This window comes from Anolis carolinensis, chromosome 1 (genome assembly GCF_035594765.1).
Source record: "Anolis carolinensis isolate JA03-04 chromosome 1, rAnoCar3.1.pri, whole genome shotgun sequence".
Classification (NCBI taxonomy): Eukaryota; Metazoa; Chordata; class Lepidosauria; order Squamata; family Dactyloidae; genus Anolis; species Anolis carolinensis.
The window spans coordinates 178300316-178316320 of NC_085841.1; the positions used below are offsets into that span (position 1 = coordinate 178300316).

General features: G+C 37.6%; 1 protein-coding gene across 1 annotated transcript in view; it reads right to left on the reverse strand.

The window, feature by feature from the left end:
• Positions 1-7583: 7583 nt before the first annotated feature.
• LOC100565091 (aldehyde oxidase-like) overlaps positions 7584-16005 on the reverse strand; it is an 80410-nt gene continuing 71988 nt past the window's right edge. The window contains 5 exon segments of the mRNA NM_001293246.1: positions 7584-7631; positions 10864-11031; positions 12427-12615; positions 13869-13934; positions 15029-15143. Coding sequence (NP_001280175.1) covers positions 7584-7631; positions 10864-11031; positions 12427-12615; positions 13869-13934; positions 15029-15143 — 586 coding nt within the window.

Genomic DNA, 16005 nt, shown 5'->3' on the forward strand with positions numbered 1-16005 from the left:
AAATCCCAGCACTTCAGAAAAGATCCACATACAGACCTGTTGGTTCCGGGATCTCTGCCTCCGTCGTCCACACTTGACGTGTCGTTGCAAGATTTAGAGGCTCCCAAGATGGCCACTGCAACGCAAGACATCAGCAAGAAATTTCTGCAGTTTTCAAACCCAAGATGTGGATATGCGGATATACGAATCAGTGCAAAAATTCTGTTATTTTGTCCTGGTCAGAGAAACTGTGCCCTAAAGGCATTTTATGAAGTATCTGCTACACAAACAAATTTAATGTGGTAGGACCACTTCTGTCCAAGTCACAATCAAACAGGAACACACACTTTCAAACCAGGAGCAGAAATTTGTCATTATTATTTACCTTGCTGCCTGGCCATCTGTCCAGACGGATTTAGCGGTGCACGGTGTTCCCTCACTACTTCGCAGCTCACTTTTTGCGGATTCGCTGTTTTGCGGTTTTTAAATAAACTCTAAGACTATTATAAATCATAAAAAAATACAATTTACAGCCTAAGGAAGGGAGGAAGGAGAAGTCAAAGGGAGAGAAAAGGAGCCCAAGCAGCAACAGGACGAGAAGGAGGTGATTTATCAACACACGAATGGTTGATAAAGACTTAAAATAGTGTATAACTACTAAAATAATGTATAAATATTAAAATAAATATAGTGTCCCTACTTTGCGGATTTTCACTTATAGCGGGCGGTCTTGGAACCTAACCCCAGCGATAAGTGAGGGAACACTGTACTTGTGGCATGGAGCAACAGGGTGATCTTCCTGGGTTATACATGTCTGTTCCTATTAGCCACCTGCATGACCTTGGCTCTACGTCAGGAGAGAATGCTTCTGGAACATGGCCATACAGCCCAGAAAACTCAAAACAATCCTGTGATTCCGGTCATGAAAGTCTTCGATAATACCTCGGCTCTAGATATTTACATTCCTCTCCAGCATGTCCATGTCCCAACAGCCAGTGGTAAGTTTTTGCCATTTACTAGACTGTACCCATGTTGTTAGCATATACCCAATGAGGAACCGACATGTAGAGCCTGGCAACATCATCCTATTATTTCCTGGCACAAGTACACCACAAAACCTTTCTGCACAGATGGCCAAACAAGGTCTGAGTAATTATAGTAGTGATGACATTCTGTTCCTGGTTTGAAAGTGTCTGTTCCTGTTTCCTTTTTTTTGTGTGTGTGTGTGTGTACTATGTACTGTGAAAGTACTTGTTGCACCCCAGGAACTTCGTTTTTCTACCACAAACTTCATTAAACAGGTGAAGGACAAAGTTCCTTTTCCCAGGACAACGTTTTTGCCTTCTACTCAAGTGTCACCTTCTTTTTAAGGAACCAACCAATCAGGAACAAACATCTAAAACCCGGGAATAATCTCAGATAAAAAATTCCATGCTTTCCGATTGCAAGGACATTCAGAAATGCGAAAATCTACATATTCGGCTCAAAACCGGGATATTCCCCCACCTGGAAATCTTGCGGTTTTTGCCTTTTTTAGCGATCACTTCTGCTTTTACAGGGAATAGTGTCTGGCCACCCTCCTGTTTGCTGCGGGAGCTCCTGGGGTAAAGGTATTGTCTGGACGGGCCCTCAGGGCTTATCCTCTGGGCAAAAGCGGCTAGAAACGAGGCAAACCATTTGTGGAGGTTTCCATAATGGAAACCTTCCAGTGTGGTTGTTTTAGGAGCTTTATGCTTTTGCTCTAAGGTTGCTGTGCTCTGATTCCATTCCAGCATCTGGGAAAGTAGACAGGGCATGTCTTTATGCAGGGCCCTTCCAGATAGGCTCTTTACCCCAGGATCTGATCCCAGGTTTTCTATTTATCCGAGATTATCTGGCACTGCGGACTCATATAATCCACTTAAAGTAGAAAACCTGAATCAGATCCTGGGACATAGGGCACCAAAGGGCCCACAGTTTGACTCCACTTTGGCCCCTTCCACAGAGCTATATAAAATCCACATTGAACTGGATTATATGGCAGTGTGGACTCAGATAATCCAATTCAAAGGAGATATTGTAGATTATCTGACTTGATATTCTGGGTTATATGGCTGTGTGGAAGGGCCCTTAGATTGCCATGGCTCAGTGCTAAGAAATCTAGCAATGTTTAGTTTGCTCAGGACAGCAACACTTTGCAGAGGTGAGACAACTGGTAAAACTACAACTCCCATTATTCTGTAGCATTGAACCATAGTTGGAGTAAAGGTGTATTCAATGCTATGGAATCATGGGAGCCATTAACTCCGCTGGACTGACCACATTGTCCAAATGCCCGATCACCATCTCCCAAAGCAGCTACTCTACTCCGAACTCAAGAACAGGAAACGTAATGTTGGTGGGCAGGAAAAGAGATTTAAAGATGGGCTTAAAGCCAACCTTAAAAACTGTGGCATAGACACTGATAACTGGGAAGCCCTGGCCCTGGAGCGCTATAATTGGAGGTCAGCTGTGACCAGCAGTGCTGCAGAGTTCAAAGAGGCACGAATGGAGGGCTTAAGGGAGAAACGTGCCAAGAGGAAGGCCCATCAAGCCAACCCTGACCGGGACCGCCTTCCGTCTGAAAACCAATGTCCTCAATGTGGTAGAACATGCAGATCAAGAATAGGTCTCTTCAGCCACCTACGGACACTCCCCGAAGACAACAGAAATGGAAGACAATCGTCCTCGAACTACGAGGGATCGCTTAAGTAAATACTAAGTAAGTAAGTAACAATGTGTTATGTATAATGCATGGGGAAACAAGATGCTTATACAGGCAGTTCCAGGGTTAAAAATATCCAAGTTAAAAATGACTCATAGTTAAGAATGGGGGTAAGCCAACAGGAAATGAGGGAAATCTACCCCCAGAAGGGAGATAAACTCCTAGAAGAGCTATCATGGGGAAAAAGTGTCTCCTCTGAAGCATTCTCACCAATCCTTGTTTCCACAAGCCAAATTTTTCAAAATTCAATTCTCAAAGGGACAGAAAGTGTGATGGTATCTTCTGAACAGGGGCACTGACAGCAAAACAAACTCCACAAAGGTGTTAAGCCTTCCCTATGCTATCCAAAGCATATATATATATGTACATGTGTTTGGTTGGAGCTACACTTTAAAAATGTATCTGTCCCAACTTAACTACAAATTCAACTTAGAACCAAACCTACAGAACCTATCTTGTTCATAACTTGGGGGATGCCTGTATACCACTTGCTATCTTAAGCCTAAGTTAGGTTTAAAATGATTGGTTGTGATTGCAATAATAATTGTCATGATGGAGCGCCGGTTTCTTAGTATGGCATTTATCCCATAATGCAAGTTGAGCATCCCTCATCTGCAATTTTGAACTCCAGAATGCTCTAAACTCTAAAATTATCTACATGGGTAGCTGGGACATTGACATCTTTCCTTTCTAATGATGAAATGTTGTATACACAAACTTGGTTTCATGCACACAAATATTATGAATATTGTATAAGAATAGCTTCAGGCTTTATGCAGATGGTATACCTTATAGCTGCCCTGAGTCCCTTTGGGTAGAGAGGGCAAGTTAGAAATAAAATGTTATTATTGTTATATATATCAATGTTCTGTTTAGATTTATCTCAAAATCCCAAAAAAAGCCCCATCAGTGAATAAAGATATTTTAATTGAATAACAATATTGTAAAAGTAACAGAGGAAAGGAAATCCAGAATATATAAGATCATTGCACATTTTCTAACAAATTTTCTAAAAGTGGCATATGAGGAATATCAGGGTTTTTTTTACTGTCTTCTTGATATTAAAATAAATTCATGAAGTATAGTCAAGGCATTGAGAAATAATTTCCATATTAATCCAATTGATATTTACATAAAAGGAGTCCACTCGGTATAGCCTTCTGTTACATAGGTGAGGAAATAATTCCACAACAATAATAATAATAATAATAATAATAATAATAATTATTATTATTATTATTATTATTATTATTATTATTATTATTATTATTATTATTCTCCCCCTCCCTTCGTGGCTCGAAATGGGTTACAGAATAATTAAAACAGATAAATATTGTAAAAATACCACAAATACACATATTAAAATGTATTTCTATAAAATACATATTAAAATACACAAAACAGAGAACAGAGTAGTGCTTTGAATATAAATATAAGAATGCAGGATATAGAGCAGGGGTAGCCAAACTTGTTTAATGCTTAATACCATACACCTAAGATATTTGACAGCCTTAACACAGAACAAATATTACATGATAATATTCATCCATGTATGGCACATACTATATATTTCAAATTTCCGATTATGGAGTGTATTTATATTAAGCATATTTAATAAGGTAATGAACTACAGAAACATCAAAAAATCTAAAAATATCTAAAAATGCACTTATGCATTTCATTAACAATAAATGGTTTGCTAAAAATAAAGGGGGTAAAAACATATATAAACAATATGTACTTGTCTTATTTAAGTCTAGCATTAAAATTAGGATTTCAGTCCTTAGATATATTAATTCACCATTAAATATATGTTAAAATCTACTGGACTCAGTTTAAACCTACTAAATAATAGAACTTGAATTCTTAATTCTTTTTTTCATTTAAATTATAACACATTTATGCAAGCTCCAGATTGTATTTCGAAGAGCTGCATGCAGTTTGTGATGGGAGGTTTGGCCATACCCTACCTAGAGCAAGTTGGATAGTAGAAGGATGGTCTGAATCTCATTAGCAGAAGTCATACATTCTCAAATTTTACCTTTGAGATTTCCATTTGAAGGATTACATATTAAGTGAGAAGAAAAACCTCAAGTTGACCCTAGAGGCCAAGCAGAGCAGCCAGTACCAGTCTAGAATAATAAGAGAGCATTTCATCTTTTTCCTACATGGCTGAGGAAATTAACCATTGACAGCCCCTCTTCCCCCCATACAAATATTTTACATAAAATTGTATCCTTGGAAAAAATTTAGGTTCCACTGGAAATAAAGAAAACAATTTTGAGGTCACAGTAATTATTCAAGGCAGCTTTTTGTGTTTACAGCAGCTGATCATATTTTATTATGAAGCCTGTTTTTCTGACTAATAGCTTAGTCTTATATAAAGACAACACCACCAGTGGATTTACATCAGGCATGGACAAATTTCAGCCCTCCAGGTGTTTTGGACTTCAGTTTCCACAATTCCAAACAGCCGGTAATTTGATGAGACCCAAAGAGTCTTTGGTAAAGAAGGCTAAAGGCATTATAAAACTGCAGTTTCCACAATTTCATAGCATTGAGCTGCGGCAGTTAAAGTAGTATCAAATGGCATTAATTCTACAGTTTAGGTGCACCCTGAGCCTGCGCAGAACCCCTCTGCCTCACAAACAACTAGTGTATAGTAAGCAAGAGTCTCCAGGCAAATATGACATGTGCTAAACCAGAGTCATTTATAAATTAAATGCTTGCTTTGATGCACTGCTTTTCATTGCCATGATTCATGACGATGGATCACAAGTTAAATCCTGAAACTAATTGTAACGGAATTCGTTGTATTACCAGTCTTCGTTTGGCCTTCAGATACCTTCTTTAACATGCTCCTTGTCAATAACCAATTGTCCTGCCACATTTTGTATATTTATAGATACAGATCCATAAACAAAATACATATTTAAAATTGTTTTAATCAAAATGTATCATAATAATTAGACAGGTTATAGGTGAGTTAAGAATTAATGACACAAAATGCAGAACAATGAATAATGTATCCCACAGGCATCTCAACATAGAAATATTTAGATCAATTCTGAAAGTTGTTGCAAATAAGTTAAATACAAAATTATTTTACATATACACTGTGTAATATTAGTTTAAACAATTTATAAAATTCGTATTGCATTGTAATGTCCTGATACATTACTTATACCCTCTATGCCCAAGACACAGTTGGTTCCTTACAGATGGTGGTTAAGATATTTATTTCTTCTGTTTAAATAAACATTATCACCTTGCTTATTTGGCAATGAGATAAAGCATATATGTTGCTCATCAACAAACTACTGTATTGGAGGACCATAAAAGGAAATAGCTTTTATTGACTTATAGAATCATAGAGTTGGAAGGGACCACAGGGGGCATTCAGTCCAACCCTCTGCCATGCAGGAAAAGCACATTCAAAACACTTTTGATAGATGACCATCCAGCCTCCATTTAAAAGCCTCCAAAGGAGGAGCCTCCACCACACTCTGAGGCAGTGGGTTCCATTGCTGAACAGCTCTTATGATCAGGAAGTTTTTCCTAATGTTGCATCCTGTTGCTCTTGATTCTCTCCTTTTAAGTAAGTATACACTTTGTAGTTTAAGGGAACTATACATTAAATATTCCACTGGAGAGGGATGCATGTTTTGGCATTCAAACATTACTCAGAAATATCTATAACATGACTGGGGAGCTGGATTTGCTATCAGTACTTTGATATACCTTAGGTTCCTGTGCTTGAAGGAGCAATTTTTTTCCCTGAAGGACAGGAAGGCAACATAAGAGAGGGAGCCATCTATAGTCATTTTGCCATACTATCACAAGTACCTTTTGATATTACCCAAGCTTGTTCCAGTGATGTTAAACAGGTAGGCACTGTTTACAGAAAGTAGTTAAGCAAAGCAGCTGAGATTATCAATAAGTTTCTCCCGTCCTGTCCCCCAATGACTTAATAGAAGCCAGTATTTTAGCATCAATGCTGTGGACTAGAAGTGAGCTGCATGTGGCTCCTTCAGTGCAGTTCAGCACAACACCTGACCTACCCTCCCCCATGCTAAAGAGTATTAATTTTCCCCCTTATGACAATCATATACCCAGAAGCCTGTGGATGACGTGATTGGCTATTTAAATTATATTTGCTCCCACCCACCTCCACCTGTAAAAGGCCTAAAATAGGCGTTTAAAAGGATGTGATTAAGCAGTTCATTTTCTGTTTCTTTAAAAAGGGCTTTTGGGGGGTGTCTAGAAAAAAAATGAGGAGATATCCCTGAGGATTCTTGCAGGGTAACCAACCATCCCATGCTTTTGTTTGTTTGTTTATTTTTCTTTTTGCTGGTAGGAATTGAGAATATTGGTGGTGGTGGTGGTATGGCCCACTGATTTCCAGAGGATGGTGCAAACATGCTCCCTGGAACTGGTGATGTTGCTTCTTGTGCACTTTCAGATAGCTTGAAACTGGGAGCAAAGTGTGATGCTGACTCCTCAGAAATAATTTAAATCATTCCACATATTGACAGTATACTGTTTAAAGAAAATGGCTTCTGTTAATCAGTGAGTAAATGCATTCAGTTAAACCTGAGCATATAAGTATTTGAAATCCAAAGTTTTTTTAGAAGTCCAAATGCATATACACTTTTTTTGATATCAGTACAGAAAAGAATTCTTCCTGCAGAATACAGGGCTATTATTTTCAAATGTGCTTTCATATTTCAGTTTTTTTGTATAAACGCCAGCTTTACTGTAAAGAGCTCAGTCTTATTGCAAAATTTCTGAGACAGGCCTGGTGTCGTTTGTCCATTTTCTTCTCTTATCTCTCCAGGAGTGATTGCATGAATAGGACTGGCTATGAACTTGTTGCAGCAGAGAGAACGTCTGATTTATTCTTTGAACTCTAGAATAGCAGATACAATTATCAATTAGCTTATTTTTATTTCAGAGACATCCTTATCAAATATGCTAATTCAGACTAATTCAAAGTTAAGCAGAGTGAGCATCAAGAAGCTATATTTGTTCCTCACCCTCCTTCCCTTTACACACTCACTTTGGTGTCATGATTCTGGATTAGGGATGGTTTGACTTAACAAGACATGTAGTATGCTTAGAGAAATCTAGTATGCTTCCAGTGTGCATTGGCCATTGCGTATTATGACAGTTTTAGGGGGCATCCAGATGGTATACTAATTCTTTAGACATTTTTTCTCCCTATACCTTTCCCTCCTTTTATGAATGTGGTCTCTTTGTTTAGCTGGTAAGATGGAGAGATGAGAAGTGCAGTTCTTAAAGGGTGTGGACCTTAGGTAACATTTTGGCCATTTAAGGGGAGCCGCTCCAGTGTTCCTCCTCTTCCCTTCAGCCCACTCCTTCTCTGTCTTCCCCCCAACCCCAATGCAGCAACAGTTGTCAGGAGTGAGCAAATGTTCTTTACCTTTTAAAAATGTGTATCAGTTGACATGCTAGATAAAGGTAATTTCTGGTTGCTTGAGGGTTACTATTAAAATAGGCATAACTAATACTACACTCCACACTATAACATGCCATAAACTCTGTACTGACTTGATATTAATATTAAAATAAAGCGATAAAGAAAATTTAGAATTTTTTAAAAAAATTCATAAAGCCCTATATGCTTTGAGTCCAACCTATCTTCGTGATTGCATCTCCTTCTATGAACCGGTGTGAGCTCTGAGTTTTGCCGGGGAGGCCCTTCTCTTGGTCTCACTTCTGTTCCAAGTGGAGTTGGTGGGGACAAGAGAGAGGGCCTTTTTGGTGGTGCCCCCCTGGCTCTGGAATTCCCTCTCTAGAGAGATTAGGTTAGCCCTCACTCTTCAAGTTTTTCAGTCTAATTTTATATTATGGCTTTTTAAACAGGCACTTGACCTTGATTAGAATTTTAGTGGTTAGACTCGAGGACTTAGTAACTGCCTCACTCCGGCACTTTGGATTGATACTTGAAAACAAACATTTTTATCCGCAAGTACTGCTGTGTTTTATGGAATTTTTAATTTTATTATGTGACATTTTTAGGCAAAAGTGTTGTGTATGGTAAATTTATGTTGTCATGGTTTTATATGTTTATGTAGTGTGTATTTTATGTGTGCGGCACTTTGGAGTGCTTTTGTCAGCCATCCCTTGGGGGAGATGGTGGTGGGATATAAATAAAGCATTATTATTATTATTGATGTAACACAAGTTTTACTGTTCTATCTATCTATAAATCAAGGTACAGTATATGTATGCCTCACAACCTCTGAGGATGTCTGCCATAGATGTGGGCGAAATATCAGGAGGGAATACTTCTGGAACATGGCCATACAGCCCGGAAAACATACAACCCCACAGTATACGCTTGTTTGTGTGTCCATTTGTATCACAAATGGCTGCTGTTATGTGAAATGTCTATCTGTGAGGTCACTGAAGTGTCTGTTGCTAGGTGAAATGGCCCTTTATGATGTCACTGGGAGAAATGTGATATGTGTAAGAGGAGAAGTGAGGAAGAAAGGAAAGAGCTACAAAGAGAGCCATATTGCCAGGGTTATACCATGAGGTAGGCCGTTTCAGAACTGGAGAAAGGTCAGGGGAAGGAAGGAATAAAGGGAGGGAGAAGGGAGAGGGAGAAAAAGAAGGGAAAGAAGCAAGAAAAAGAAAGAAGGGATGAGAGCAGAGGGGCAGCAGCCCTTCTGACACTCTGGCAACCCTGGGTATATGTGCTAGCTGTATTATAAAAACAGCTGTAACTGCTTGAGAGTTCTGATTGCTTGAGTTCTGTTTAACTAGGACTCTACCGTACTTCAAGTCTGCCATTTTCAATTTTGCTCTACTCCTTGCCTTGCATTTCTTTTTAATTTTCCCTTTCAGAATAAAAGAACTATTTTCCTGTGCATCTATGTACAGAAGTGGATAATTCTGCTTGGAAATATTATTTCAGCAGTAGCTGATTTAAATGCTCCAGGTTATACTGTTTTCTGCTACGTTATTATGTTGCAGTCCTGTACTCAACAAAAAAGTAGAACAGCAACAACATAATGTGAAGGAATGTTTACTTTTAGAAGTGGTCACAGTAAATGAACCAACATCAAATTCATAATTCATATAATTCACAGAGCAAAAGGTTTTGGATGGACTCAAAGGCTTATTTTAGTCAGATCTGGCCCCATCCACACTGACCACTCGTTTTCTAATCCTCCCCACGACAGCTAAGCACTGTACAGGGCTGATCTGTATTAACCCAGGACAAAGCTACTTAATGCAGATTTACCCCAGGTTAAACTAACTTGGGAAAACCTGCATCCTGAAGGAGTCTCTCTGGGGCCTCCAAGTGGCTCAGACTGTGGTGTCTGTTATGACAGATCAAAGCCGCTTTTGTGACAGAATAACCCCGTGTCTCTCTGCTTTTGGATTGAATCCAACTCATTTGGTGGTTTCAGTGGATCTGTTCTGAATGTAATAGGATCCATAACCAACTCAGTGCCACTTCCAAAACATGAAATAATGCCAAGCAATTTTCTGTTCTGTCCCATTTCTCCTTTTTTTTTTTACTTCCCATTGAGTTCTTCTTTCTTTGCTTGTATCACTGTACCTTTTCCTTTCCTTCTCTTTTTTAATTTCCAAAGCAACTAAATATTATCATGTGAAGGCATGTAATATAATGTAAAATTGGTGGTAGAAGTGGTGAACTGGTGGATTGATTGTGAAAAGAAACTTGAAGGTGATACTAAAATTTTTGCAAAACCAAAAACTCAGCGATGATAAGGTTTTGAAAGACAGGCTCTGTTTTTGAAAGAACATTGGTTGAATATGTTAAATAAAATCAGAAAGGAAACAATTATAGGATGCATAATCTATAGAAACAATTGGCAGTGTTGAAATATGAAATCAGATTACTATATACATTTAAGAAACTGAAATACAATAATTACAAAGTTAGAGAATGAATAATTATGTATCAGTTCCAAATTCTTGCAGGGTAATCAACTTGCAATAATAGAGTAATATTTTCATTTACGATGCCTTGGTGAAATAGTATTTGTCATATCCTAGGTACTTATCTACTGTGTAAAAAGAATTAGGACTATACAAAATATCAATAATTGGTTTTTTAATTTTTTAAAAAACTACTCTCCTACCCTCATTGTGAACTGATCAACACAAGCCATTCGAATGTGCTCAGGAGTTGCTGGGCTATGCAATGTAAATAGCCCAGTTAATCCTCTTTCCTTTCGTGCTGCTGAGATAGCATCCTTTATAGCAAAAAAGACAGAACATCCCAGGAACAAAGCTGGTTCACCAATTGCCTACAGGTTACAATAAATACACATGCATGTAAAACAGATCAACACTAAGAAACAGTTACAATTTAAGATGTAACAAAGGCTGAGGGCCCTTCTACACTGCCATATAATCTAGATTATCAAAGCAGATAATCCACATTATCTGCTTTTAACTGGATTATCTGAGTCTATACTGCCATATAATCCAGTTCAAAGCAGATAATCTGAATTTTTATGGCAGTGTAGAAAGGGCCAGAGGGAAACTGGATCCAATTGCAATCCCTCAATGTCTAATATTTTCAGGGTCTGGAGACAGAAAATGAACTTCATTCTAGCTAACTGAAGACAGTTAATTTGAATTTGATGCTCACCATGATCACTTTTACATGACTGTAAGAGCAAACTATATTCGTGAGTATAACCTTCATGTGCACCGATCAAGGCAGAAATCTAAATGTTCTTAATATTTCAGATATGGGGGGATTGCTAATGTGCCCATCCAAGAATGATCATTCATGGGGAACACTGACCACTCACTATTTAGATGACTGACAGAGCAATCTGTCATCATGGGATACACCCAAGCCCATATTCATGGGTGAGCGTGCTCTTTATTGCCATTTAGTACAGCTTGTCACAGTCTGTCCAAAAGCTGTCTGAGCAGCCCTATATTTGTCCAATCTGTAGTGTCTTTCAAAGGTTGTAGGTTCCTTCCAACTGTCCTACGGTAAAATTTTCTAATAAGAAGCAGATACTTGAAAAGATCTCATAGACATAGATTAAATCAAATGTACCCACATATTCTTAGACTTATCTTTGAACTGTCACAAGATTTGATCCATCTTGCCAAAATAACTTGACACAGGATGAAAAGAAACAAACAGGACCCCAAAATGTGGTATTGACTTCATTCTCTTTTTTTAAAAAAATCCTTGAAAGCACTCCAGACATCCAAGGAATGCCACTCTCCAAATGACAAGATAAATTTGGACAAAACTTTATACTTTTACTGCTATATTTTAAATGATTTTAGAAAGTTTTCAAGTACAAAGGTTTTAATATGGTAAATTATTTTTATCTGTATATTTTAGATACATCTTGTTTTAATTCATAATGTGAGCTGCTATGAGTCCTATGTTAAGAGAAAAGTGGGGTAAAAATGCATGTATGTAAACATAATCAAACTGTATTTATTAACTGGTACTTGCAGATCAGTAAAACAGATGAAAGAAACACATTATGAAACCAGAGCACATGGTGAAGGTGTACAACTTCAGATTTAGCTTGTTGTTTTTTAAATACACTTTAATTCTAGAAAATATGGATCTGAGAACAGGATAGAAACCTGAAATTGGAGAAGACCCTGGTGGACTGGACCCAACATTACTTTCTACTGAAAATTGAACTTCTCATATTTACCTTGGATGAATAAATTGCACTGATGTTTTGAGATGAAGAAAGTAAAGAGACAGAAAATTGTTCAGGAATGTCACATATTGCTGGGATTTTATATTGATTTGGGCCACAGGTCCTCAGAACTCCTTCTGGAGAGTATTTCAACACTTCCATTGTATAAAGACCAAGGCCTTGTACAAAAGCACCTTCAATCTGAGAAGATAATTACATTTATCCGATATATCTTGATCTAAACTCTTAATTTACCACATTTAAAAATTGCATTATATTAGACATACAAATACTTCAATGGAAAATTAAACTCAATCATCTGATCTAAAAATTTGGGGATCATGAAATGTAGGTTTATACTTATCATCAAGATATATGTAGACACACACACACACACACACACACACAGATCTTGATGACAAGGACTTGCTGCTACAAGATGGTTCATAATGTGAACCATGATTAAATCACATTTGTAAATGATACGAAATAATATTAAAATGGCATCTATTAATTTTGTCAAAGTTTAAAAAATATAATGGTACCCAAAGGTCAAAACAGACACAAAGTTTGTCACAGTCTGACACAGACACCGAGAACTGGAAAGCCCTGGCCCTTGAGTGCTCTAACTGGAGGTCGGCTGTGACCAGCAGTGCTGCAGAATTCGAAGAGGCACAAATGGAGGGCTTAAGGGAGATGCATGTCAAGAGTAAGGCATGTCAAGCTAATCCTGACTGGGACTGCCTTCTGTCTGGAAACCAATGTCTTCACTGTAGAAGAACATACGGGTCAAGAATAGGTCTCCACAGTCACCTACACATCCACCATCAAGACACTACACTTGGAGGGCCATCATCCTTGGGCTACAAGGGATCACCTAATGCAATGCACAGTTGGTGTTTCTTTCTACAAACAGCCAATGTCAGCTCCACAATATCTAATCAACCAGGGCTATTGTGGCCCTGGTCAGAATGAGAGGAGGGAATATGCTTGCTACTTAGATGGGAGAAATCTTCCTTAGACCATGTAGTATATGATAGTATCATGCTTCCTAGTGTTTGTTTAGATAGTCTCTTTTTTTTTTTAAAAAAAAAACCATTTTAATCTTCAAAGAACTTTCTATGTATTACAATAACTTATATGTGCCAATCAAGATTAATTGAAGGCTTGATATATCTAGATCAGGCATGGGCAAACTTTGGCCTTCCAGGTGTTTTGGACTTATCGGCTGTTAGGAACTGTGGGAGTTGAAGTCCAAACACCTGGAGGGCTGAAGTTTGCCCATGCCTGATCTAGAGTGCACTCAGGCAGAGAATGAAAATAATTTACGGGTTTATCATAACATATGCTTCAAAATATCTGCATAAACAGCAGGGACCTAACCTATGTGGATATAATTAATGTGAGGTATTTCTACTTCAAAAACAGAGCAAATATAAGTGATTGTAACTTACCTGTCCTATATCTATAGCTGGATTAATGCTGCAACCAACATCCATAACTATATCAGTCCTAATGTTCTTTTTATTTGAAAAGAATAGAAAAGAAAATTACACTGAGTTATTTTTATAGATCAAAGCCAGAAATTCATAAAAATAAATACAAATGTTCTGTATTAGCAATTGGAAAATAATAGGATGTAGGCACTGGTTTCATTTAAATTTGAAGGATGGGAGGGTTTTACTATGAGACATCTTCTTCTCTCTATCTTTTCTCGAGCTGAGCAAGAATTTGGTCATGTCTTTGTTTCTATACTTCCAGGAAAAATATTAAATCATATAGACATTTCAGCTTTAAAGCTAGTTCTACTGTTTGTTGATAATTGCCATCATGTTAGCTTTGAATTGTACTGACTCTAAGGTCCAATCTACACTGTCCTTATATCTCAGGATCTGATCTCGGATTATCTGCTTTAAACTGGATTATATAAGTCCTCACTGCCAGATACTGTAATCTGGGATAAGCAGATACTCCAGGATCAGATCATGGCACAGTATAGAAGGGGCCTAAGAATCAGAGATCTCCTTGAGCCCTAGCCTTTGACAGCCCTGCAACTCCTCTGTAAGGTGTTCTTCCTCTATCAGTGTTGCCTTTTTAAAAAGTTTGCTTTCAGGACAGATATTTCTTCAATATAGGAATGAAAATAATTATGCTGATAATTTGATAGAACAAAAAAGTTTGAGGTACTAACTACTGTTGTTCTAGGAGCAGTCCTTATTCCCAGGATTCTAGCATAAATTTGGTTTTGAGAACAACCTAATTATAATGATTGACATGCAGATAAACAAGGAGCTCTCATGTGGTTACTGAACTGCTCACCTTATCAACATATCCATCATAGTTAGTCATGTGGACTTCAGTCTATATAGAAAGCCATGTGTTCTCTGATGGAAAAAATCTGGTGGAAAAATCTAATAGTCTTTTTTAAAAGAGACTATTTAAATACAGACTGTTTAAATACAGAAAAATCTCACATATTAAAAACTACAGTGAGCATGGAATACAAGCAAACTTCTAAGAATCCCATGTTTAGGATGTAAATTGTTTGTTCAGTAAAGTCCAGATTAAAAATTTCAGCACTTGCTCTCAAGTAGTATTTTTATACGGTATTTACCTTATGATCTCCTGTCAGACAGTCTATTTCCACTTCTGAACAAGCAGCTCCAAAAACAAAATATTCAAACGGATGTCCTTCTCCCTTCTCCCAGTCCATGTGTGTATCATAACCTCTTAAGAAACAAATGTTTGCAAAAATTGTTAAACTCTGTATGAAATTGTATGTTAAACATTTTGTATTAAATCAAGGTAAAATAAAATAATTGCATTATTGTAACAGTACAGATATGTATTTATTTGACTTGTGCCTTGTTGTTTTCCCAAGAGGTTCAGAGCAGTTTACATATGATTACTTCAGTGTGTGTACTGGAGTGGTGTTTTGCATCATGACTACCTCTAGATGTTGTTGGACTCCCTGCAGCCCTGCTGAGGAATACTAGGAGTTGTAGGCTGCATGATTCCTAAATGTACCTTAAATGAAGCACAGTATTCATTTTTATATATTTGTACTGGAAGTATAAGCCTCTGCATGCACTTATGTGGAGCTGCTCTTGAAGACAGCCTGGAAGATGCAGCTGACTAGACTACTATGTAGACCTCATACAGTACTGCTTCCAAGCTTACTTTAATGTGCTATTGATGCTATTTAAAGTAATAAATTATCAGAATCCTGGCTACTGGGCACCAATAACCTTACACGGAGACCAGTCTCTATCTAATATCTTTATTAAGGAAATATATAAAAGCAATAAAAACAAGTGAAGATTATAGTTCAGAAGCAGACCTTTCAAATGAGGTCAAATATAGTCCAAAAATGTATTGTCCAATAAATGATATTAGAGTTCAAAGTTTTAATCCACTTGACCGAAACACACACCTTTGCCAAGCAATAGTGTGGGGAAATGACAGTCTTAGAGTCCAATGAAGCTTGACAACAAGGCTGGAAATAAACTTGGTTCTTGGCTAGGTCCGTGATTGGAGACAAGGTAAAACATGAAGCGTGGAGCAGGGTCCGTGGTTAAACCGCAAGGCAAG